Source organism: Cnephaeus nilssonii (assembly GCF_951640355.1).
Source record: "Cnephaeus nilssonii genome assembly, chromosome: 19".
Classification (NCBI taxonomy): domain Eukaryota; kingdom Metazoa; phylum Chordata; class Mammalia; order Chiroptera; family Vespertilionidae; genus Cnephaeus; species Cnephaeus nilssonii.
Window position 1 is genome coordinate 674028 of NC_137090.1, and position 9018 is coordinate 683045.

Here is a 9018-nt window from a genome sequence, read left to right on the forward strand (position 1 = left end):
CATGCCTGTCCTCAGTTCTCCCCTTCCGCTGGGCCTACTTAGAACCAAGGCCCAGCGCACGTGGGTGGGCGGGTGAGGCACTTTGGGGACAAGGGGAGAGGAGAAACCAGAAAAACGGACGGAAAGGCAGCACGGAAAAGGCAAGGGGCATGACTGCGCTCGTTCCCAGTCTCCGCCAGGGTGGCCTCGGGGCCTGTGCAGGGCTGGAGTGCGTGTGGGCCGGTGGACCTGCCCCAAGCACAGACCCCCCACCCCCGCCCCGCGCAGGTGAAGGGCCCTGGGACACGTGGCCTTTGAAAGGATCAGCGCACAGCCACTAGGCTCCGCCTCCAGGGCCGGGAAAGGGGCGTGGCCTCAGGAGAGCGCGCTCCCGGCTGGAACCGCGAGACCCCGCTCGGGCAGGGCGCGCGTTGCCAGGGCGACGGCGCCTGAGTGCGCAGGCGCAGTGCGACCACGCCCCGCCCCCGCCGCCGCCGCCGCCGCGCCTTCCCCTTTAAGCCCCGGCCGGTCGCGACGCCGCTTCATGAATGGAGCCCACGTGACCAAACATCATGTGACGTCTGTGGAGCGGCGGCGGCGGCGGCGGCGGCGGATCCCGAGCCTGGTCCGGCCCGGCCTTCCCAGCGCGCTCGGCCCGGCCCGCGCAGGCGGCGAGCCCCCATCCCGGGCGCGGAGCCCCCGCGCGGCCCCTCCCTACGCAGCCTCGGAACGCCCGCCGCCCCCCGCCCCGGCCTCGGCCCGCCCGGCCCGCAGTGTGGTGGGTGAGTGCGGCTGCGGGCCCGGCCGGACGGGGGGGCGGGGGCGGTGGGCGGCCGGGGGCTCTGGGCAGGGGTGCAGCCGGCGGGACCGCGGCCCTTCCCGGCGGACCCAAACGGCGCTGGCCGGGCGCCCCTGGCTCCGGGTCTGCGCTGCTCCCCGATGGCGACCGTGCCTCGATTTCCCTGCCGGGCAGGGCGCTGCTGGCCCCTGCGCGCGGGGAGCGGGAGGGGGCGGGCGGCCGCACGGCCGGCGAGGGCAGCGGGCGGGGCGGGCGCGCGGCTTGCTCCATGGAGGCTGGGGTGCCCTGGAGGGAGGGGCGGCCAGGGTGGCGGGAGGAAAGGGTGGGGTCGAGTGGGGCGCCCGGGGCTCCGCGGAGCAGCCGGGCGGCCTCTGTCGGAGCTGCTGATTCATCAGGTGTCCGCATCGGCGCCTTCCCGGGCGCCGTGGCCCTTGGCGGGCCGGGGGAGGCCGGCAGGGGGGCGCTGGGACGACCCTGGTCGCGCCCGCTCGGCTCCGTCACACGCGTGCCAGAGCCCGAGGGAGACTCGCTGAGTCATCAGCATGAGGTCACTCGTAGCTCATCCCGGTGCCCGGGGGGATCTGAGCTGGGGCCTGGGGCCTCCAAGGCCGGGGAACACGAGGTGTCAGGACCGCGGGGACGTGGGAACGGTGCTAGGCCCAGGGGCTGGGGCGCCGTTTTAAGTTTGGACTGAGGTTCAAGTTGAAGGCCGGTGGTGACGAGGAAGCCGAGGGGCCACGACGCGGTCGGACGCGAAGCCCCTGGCCTGTCCACCCCGCTCAGGCATGCTCTGCTCTGGCTGCCGTCCCCGACCCGCGTCTGGGACAGTTCCCCAAACTGGGAAATAGTTCTCTCCAGTGAGAGAAGGGGAGGAGCCTCGAGGGGCCGTGCTGGGGACGGGAAGCGGGCTTTCCCTCCGAGTGGTCTGGTCGGCCAGGCTGTGCGCCCAGGGGCGGGAAGCGAGGGCGACATTGACCAGAGAGCGAGAAAGAGGCTGGGGAGGCCTGGCGGGAGGGGCCGCCAGGGTGGCGGGAGGAGGAAAGGGTGGGGTCCAGTGGGGAGCCCAGGGCTCCGTGAGAGAGCCGGGCAGAGTACACCTTGTACTGAGGCCCGGTGACCGTGGACGGGACAGTTGGCAAGCAGGTGCAGCTCTACCAGGAAATTGCAAATGAGAGGAAGCAGCAGGCCGTAGACATTGGGGACCAAGGTGTTTGGTGAGCAGGTCCTGCCCCCCTTTGCAGCGGGGCCTTGGGGTCTGGGTGGAGGCTGCAGGTGGTGGGGTGGAAGCGTGCAGTTCCCAATCACCCCGGAGTTGTCCCCCTGGAGGTTGGGGCTCAGCGTTGTGCAGGTGAGCAGAGAATGTGGAGAATGTGGCCCTGATGGGTGCTCAGCCAGATGGTGGGGACAATGGGGGAGTGACAGCTTGAGGGCGGTGTGTCCTGGGCACCTCTCGCAGGTGTGTGGGTGGTTCCTGGCCTCCCGGGGTGCGGGGGTGTTTTGTCTAGACCAGCGCAGAGGACCCTTCTTGCCCAGGGGTTCCTGTCCGCAGAGATTTGCCCCCCACCAGCACACACACACAGGGTGGGGCAAAAGTAGGTTTACAGTTTTGAGTACATGAAACTCCGAGTTTATTCTTGCACTATTTATTAATTGTATTGTTTTCCACATGAACAACTGTAAACCTGCTTTTGCCCCACCCTGTACACACACACACACACACGGCCCAGTGCTTAGAGATGCCAGATGTTTTCAAACACTTCAGCTGATCTTTTGGCTGTAATTTTATGCTCTAGGAGGGGTGTTTCTTTTTTTTGTTGTTAATGTTTTTATTGATTTTTATTTTTAGAGAGAGAGGAAGGGAGAGGGATCCAGAGAAACATCAATGAGAGAGAAACATCATCCATTGGCTGCCTCCTGCATGCCCCCTACTGGGGATTGAGCCCCCAACCCAGGCATGTGCCCTGATCATGAATCAAAAAGGTGACCTCTTGGTTCGTAGGTCAACGTTCAGCCACTGAGCCACACTGAAGGGGTATTTTTTAAGGCTTCTCAGTTACTTATGCTTCAGTGGAAGTTTTAGACTTTTCTCAGAGTGGCGTTTAGTGGCTGAGGGCGGAGGGAGTGAGGCTGGACTGGATTGGGGTCCAGAGCGCTCAGGACCAGGCCCGCCCGGGAGGCTTGGCCACTGGGGTTTGCAGGCCTGGAGGAGGAGCGGGAGCCAGCTGTCGTGCTTCCCGCCTCGGGGCCATGGCCTCGAGTTTTGGCCCGGGAAGAGCTACCTGCATCTCTACCCTTCCTGACGCACTCTGGGCTGTGTGAGGTCCCAGGTGCTGGGGTAGCTTCAGGCCATCTAGGCCTTCTCCACAAAGTGGACTCTGCCCTGGGGGCGTGCAGGAAGGAGGATGGCTGAGCCCCAGCTTGAATGAGCCAGAGGGATGGGGTAGCCTCTCCTTGGCCCGGCCTTTGGGGTCCCCTTTGCCTGGCTTCCAGAGGTGCCCTGAGCCCTCAGTCCTGTCCCCTCGCCAGGCTCTCTCTGTTCTGTCCGTGTGTGTCCTCAGGTGGGCGGAGGCCAGGCCCTGAGGCCGCAGCCCTGGCCTCGCGGAGGCCTGCCCCTCCCCCGGCGCTCAGGCACACCTTTGATTAGGAGGCTGCTGGCTTCACTAGTGCTGAGTTCAGGCCTTCTGCGGAGGTGAAATCTGTCGAGGAGGCACTTTTCTGTGTGATCTCTTCAGGAAGTCGCCGCTGCGCTCAGCATTGGGGGCGGAGGGGGCACAGGGGTGGGACAAGCGGGTGCCAAGGCTTTTCCTTTGGGGTAGGACCCGGGGCAGCGTCCCTGCAGTCCAACTCCTGCTGCGCCGGGAGGGCCCGGCCCCGGTGGGCATGGCCCCGAGGACCTTCTCGCCTCTGGCCTCCTGGTGCCAGGCTGGGTGGGGTGGGGCCTGCCATGGAGCCCACTTGTGCCTCCACCTCCCCAGCCCGCACTTCAGCTCCCAGTGAGGGTCAGAAGTCCACCCCCGCCCCCCAGGCCGCTTGCCTGAGCTGTGGCTCCTTCCAGGAGGGAGACTGGTCTGTTGGTCTGTCTCACCTGCAGCCAGTTACCTCCCCGCATTTAACCCGGAAAGTGGAGCGCAAAGTTGGGGGGTGGGGGCAGCCAGTCTGGTGGCGGCCGGCTGAGCCAGGAGGCGCAGGACGAGGCGTGCAGAATTGTTCTTGGCAGGGCTTTGGGAAGCAGAGAGGGGGGTGGGGGGTGGGAAAGGTGGGAGGGGGTCCTTTGGTCCAGCCACCTTTTGTCCCTGCCCTGTGGGTGCTGACTCTGGACAGGAGGCCTGAGAGCGGTCATTGGCCCAGAGGGGCTGAGCGGGCCCCCTGAAGGGCTCACTGCGGGCGCTCTTGTGAAACAGCCTGCACGGGGGGGGGGGGGGGGGGGGCAGGGGCACGAGATGCTGCAACCCAAAGCCACAGGATGGTTACTCCATCAGCGACGGGGCACCCCGCCTGCCACCTGGAGGGTGGGGAGCTCCCCCAAAGCTTTGGAGAGCCCACTGACCACGCTTCAGAGTGAGGAGTCTGAGAGAATTGGGACCCCCCTCGTCCTCCCCTCTGCCGCGTCCCTGTTGGGGGTGACCCGCTGAGCCTTCGTGGGAGCAGGGCTGAGTCCCAGGCCGACTTAGGTCAGTGGCTGTGGGAGGCTGGACCCTGGGCACACACGTGCAGGGCTACTGGCTCCGGCCCGCCCGATGGCCCTCACCTGCTGTCGGCCAGGCTGGCCTTTCTGGCCCCAAACGCTCTCTGCTCTGGCTGCTGGCCCCCTGGGGCTGTGTTGGCTGGCGGCCTGGGGAGTGCCAGGCGGTGAGGGAGCAAGGGAAGTGCTGAGTCAGCATGACTCGCCAGGAACAGCCGCTCTGGGGTGCACACAGGGTTATTTTTAAAGCTCTGGGCTTCCTTCTGGGCTGGCCCCTCGACCCTCTGATCTCTCCCCCGGCCCCTTTCCTTGCCTCTGCCTCCCTCACTGCCCTTCAATCCCCCTTTCCCCTTGGGCCCTCCTGGCCTCCCCCTGGTTTCCTAGGGGCAGATAGACGGGGAGCAGCCCTGCCCAGGGCCAAAGGTCGGTCCTCGGGGCCAGGTATCGGGGACTGGGCAGGTGGGGGCAAGAATGGGGGTGTCCAGGGTCCTGACCTCTGCCCCCTGTCTCGCAGAGTGCCTGCTTGCTGCGCCCCCGGGTTATGACGACCCCCAATAAAGGAAGCAAGGCCTTGAAGGTAAGCAGGCAGGTGGGCGCGTCCCGGGCTGGGTGGCACCGGGATGGTGGCTGCTTGGCCGTGACCTGTGCGCTGTGCCCCCAGGTGAAGCGGGAGCCTGGTGAGAATGGCACCAGCCTGACGGATGAGGAGCTGGTGACCATGTCGGTGCGGGAGCTGAACCAGCACCTGCGGGGCCTGTCCAAGGAGGAGATCGTGCAGCTGAAGCAGCGCCGGCGCACGCTCAAGAACCGCGGCTACGCCGCCAGCTGCCGGGTGAAGCGGGTGACGCAGAAGGAGGAGCTGGAGAAGCAGAAGGCGGAGCTGCAGCAGGAGGTGGAGAAGCTGGCCTCGGAGAACGCCAGCATGAAGCTGGAGCTCGACGCGCTGCGCTCCAAGTACGAGGCCCTGCAGACCTTCGCCAGGACCGTGGCCCGCGGTCCCGTGGCGCCCGCTCGGGGCCCCCTGGCCGCCAGCCTGGGGCCCCTTGTCCCTGGCAAAGTGGCCGCCACCAGCGTCATCACAATAGTCAAGTCCAAGACGGACGCCCGGTCGTAGGGACGCACGCTGGCCCAGGCGGGTCTGGGAGGGGCCGTTAGGCACGCGGCGCATCCGGCAGCCCTGTCCCCTTCCTCCCCCCCACCCCCCCGTCCTACCTCCTCCCTCCCCTGCGAAGCACAACCTGCACCCCAGGGGCGCCGGGCTGAGCCCCTCGATCTCGTCGTTGTCATCGTGTGTTTTGTACGTTGGGATTGGTCAGTTCAGCGGTGACGTGGGTCGCCCCTGCCCCCTTTGTACCAAGGCCACGTGGCTTGGAACCCAGAGGTGGCTCTTTGGGAACAGAGAGAAAGAGCGAGCGAGCCGTGGGACTCACGTGTCCCCGAGCAGGGAGGGCTCCAGGGTAGGAGGCTGCTCTCTGTCCCGAGTGGCCCCAGGCCCTGAAGGCTGCCCGGCTGGTAGGGGCTGGGCAGTTCACTCACCGATGGACTCTGCTCCTCGGAGCAGGGTGTCCTGAGGGCCCTGGACAGGCGGGCCACCAGCCTGGGTGCTGGGCACAGGGCGCCGTGTGGCTGTGGGCCAGGGGCCTGGGCACACTTGCCTGACGCCTTGCACTGAACAAGACCAAATCACTGGTTGTGAGCGTGCGTGAGGGTGTGTCCAGTGTCCTGCGATGGTCCGTGTCGCTGTTTACATGACCTATTGGTGTGGTTACCTAGCCCTTTATTTAAAAGAGAGAAGTTCCTTTTACGAAGTTATTAAATTATATGTTTAAAAGCTAAAGAAAAAAGCTGCAGAGTATTTATAAAACTGTCTTTTTACAAAAAAAAAACAAAAAAACAAGCAAGAACATTTGACCCTATAAATGGAAAAGGGAAGAAAGTATAATAGAAACTTTGCTAGTTTAAAAAAAGAAAAAAAAAGCCCTTTCTTGTAAACTTGCAGACAAGTCTTTGTGGCTGTTGAAGTTTAGTTTTTATATACACAGAGTTATCAGATGTTATTTATAAAACTTAGTTTAAAAAAGAAAAAAAAAAAACAAGCCGCGAGCGACCACAAGGCGCGTCCCGACGTCCTCTTCGCTGACTTTTGCAATTGTACCGAAAGTGACTTACTCCCGCCCTCCGCTTCCGGCCGCGCGCCGCGCGTCGTCCGTGCCTGGTGAGGTCTTGTGCAGCGTCTGTGCTGGTGCTTCTGGTGACCTTTGACCTGTGGGTGTCACTTGTGTCTGTTTTCCTGTGTTTGTTTTTGGGTTTGGTTGTATTTTGCTCTGGCTTGCTGGGCAGGGGCTGGGGTGCCGTGTGGGACCCGCTCCAGCAGTTTGGGAGGGTCTGTGCCCACCAGCCCGGCCTCCCCGCCTGCCCCAGGCCTCTAGGAGGTCCCACCAGCCCTGCTGCCCTCGGCTTCGCATGTGTGTGTCAGGTTTGGGCTGATCCAGCCGCGGGGCCGGTGAGACTGGGAGTTATTCCGGGCCCCCCACGCTGCTTCCAGGCCCCCACCTCTGGCCCTGGGTGGGGGCTTTGCAGATCAAGGAGTCACTGTCGGTGCCCACGGGGCCACGGCCACGCTGCCTGCCCCCCCGCCGTCTTCCTTCTGGTGTCCAGTCAGCCTGCTCGGCTCCGGCCGCGGACCCCAGCTTTGTTCCTCTAGGCTTCCCACGGGCCTCGGCTGGGGCCGCTCAAGGGCCCCCTTTTCCCAGAACTGTTTGTGTGCTGCGGAGCGGTGCTTCCTAGGCAGAACCAGGTGGTTTTGGGGGCCCACCTGGGGTGGCTCCTGCCTGCCCGAGGGCCTGGGGGTCTCCACCAGTGTCAGACAAGGGCTAGTCTCCAGGGCCAGGGCCTGTCCCTCCCCCCTGAACATGCTGGCAGCTCTCGGCCTCGGGCCTTCTTCCGCCTCCTTTGGGGTCTGTGTCTTCCAGGATCCGACGCTCGGCTGTGGAGGTGCTTCTCTGGGGCTGAGCCGCCTCCCCGTCCCGGCCACGCGGTGGAGGCAGCCAGTCTCCCAGATTTGGCTTGGAGAGCTCCTTGTAGGCCCGTGACAGGGGCTGTCTGTGGTGTCTGCCCCCGAGGCTCGTGCCGTCTCTGTGGGCCTTGGCCTGTTCTTGGGGTTGCTGGTTGGCTGCTTTGGGGCCCCGAATCCCGAAAGAGCACAGAAGTGCAACAGTGCGGCCGGGCAGGGCTTCACCTGGTGGCCAGCAGGTTCTCATCCCAGAGTTGGACCCCATGTGCCTGTGGGGTGGGAGCAGGGCTGCCGGCGGCTTCTGCCATCCCGGTGGGCTGCTCCGCGTCCCGGCTGCTCAGAGGCGGTCCTGGTTGTGCCGGCTCAGCCTACCGTGGAGATGGTGACAGTTGACGCCGGGCCGCTCAGCGGCCTCCTCTCCAGGCTGCCTCTGTCTGGTAGGGTCCAGGCGACAGGTGGTGGCGGTGGTGGTGACGGTGGTGGTGGTGATGGCGGTGACGGCGGCGGTGGCATCGCATCGTAACAGTCAGTCCCTAGAGAGAGGTCCTGCCCGTCCTGGGGTGGGAGGGACAGCATCCATGTCGATGGACAGCTCCCACTCTGCCTGGCCCGGAGCCTGTGTCCGTCTCTGCGCACATCTGCCGGGCTGTGGACTGGAGGGTGGAGGGCGGAGGTGGGTGAGGAAGGTGAGAGGAGGGGTTGAGAGTGGGTGGTGCTGAGCAGAAATTGCAGGTCATGGGTTTGGTTTGCAGAAGCTTCTGGAGTTGGTGAGGCCATGTCCCTGGCAGGGTTTTGGGTTTGAAGCAGCTGCCCCTTGGGTCTGGGGGAGCATCCAGATCTCGTCAAGCCAGCCCTGCGGGGGCCCCTCCACTCTCTCCGCTTCCCCTCGGTTTCTTCACAGTAGGTTCTGTGTCCACATGTGACTGGCGTGTCTCTGATCCTTGTTAGTTTCTCCCACTGTGAGTGTGTTGTGTTCCCTCTTTCTCTCCTCCGCTTTTCTGACACAGTGAATCGAGGGCTTTGGCCAGAGCCAAGAATCCCAAACGTGTCCACTAAGTAGACCATGCTGTGCTCCTCCCCTCCCACCCTGCCCTCCCCCCGACTCCTCCCTCACCCCAACATGGACGCTCAGATTTCAGAGCAGAACCTGTGGGCACGGGTCAGCTCCCGCCCAGGCCTGGCTGCTGCTCCAGCCGGCACTGCCCTTTGTACGGTGGGAAGACACGGCTGCTCCGAGGGTGGCAGCTACGAGTGCGCTGGTTCCTGACGGGGCTGCGGCAGCCTCCGCGGTCCGTGCCCGGCCCACAGCTCAGGCTGCTGGAGCTCCAGGACAGGTGGTCAAGCCCATCTGGTCTCGGCGGCCTCCAGCTCCGAGGTGGCTTGTTGGTCAGAGCTCCCCTCCACAGCGGGGCAGCCTGAACCACAGCCTCCAGCACCATTTCCGCCCTGGGATCTTGTAAGTTACTTTTTTGGGCTGTGGTTTAGTGAAAGGAACCAACACATTAACGATTTTTTCCCCTCAGAAGCCACGGAATAATTCTTTCT

The 9018-nt window shown here is 64.3% G+C and overlaps 1 protein-coding gene across 3 annotated transcripts; it reads left to right on the forward strand.

The window, feature by feature from the left end:
• The first annotated feature begins 537 nt into the window (after positions 1-537).
• Positions 538-7937, forward strand: MAFG (MAF bZIP transcription factor G). Of its 3 annotated transcripts, none has more exons than XM_079797623.1 (3): positions 538-761; positions 4975-5037; positions 5122-7935. In XM_079797623.1, the coding sequence occupies exons 2-3, from the start codon at positions 5002-5004 to the stop codon at positions 5572-5574; spliced, it is 489 nt and encodes a 162-aa protein (XP_079653749.1). In that variant the 5' UTR covers positions 538-761; positions 4975-5001; the 3' UTR covers positions 5575-7935. The 3 variants fall into 3 exon arrangements, with proteins under 3 accessions (XP_079653749.1, XP_079653751.1, XP_079653750.1); XM_079797625.1 differs by lacking the exon at positions 538-761 and adding an exon at positions 1068-1992 and having other exon boundaries at positions 5122-7937; XM_079797624.1 differs by lacking the exon at positions 538-761 and adding an exon at positions 4216-4449 and having other exon boundaries at positions 5122-7937.
• Positions 7938-9018: the final 1081 nt, after the last annotated feature.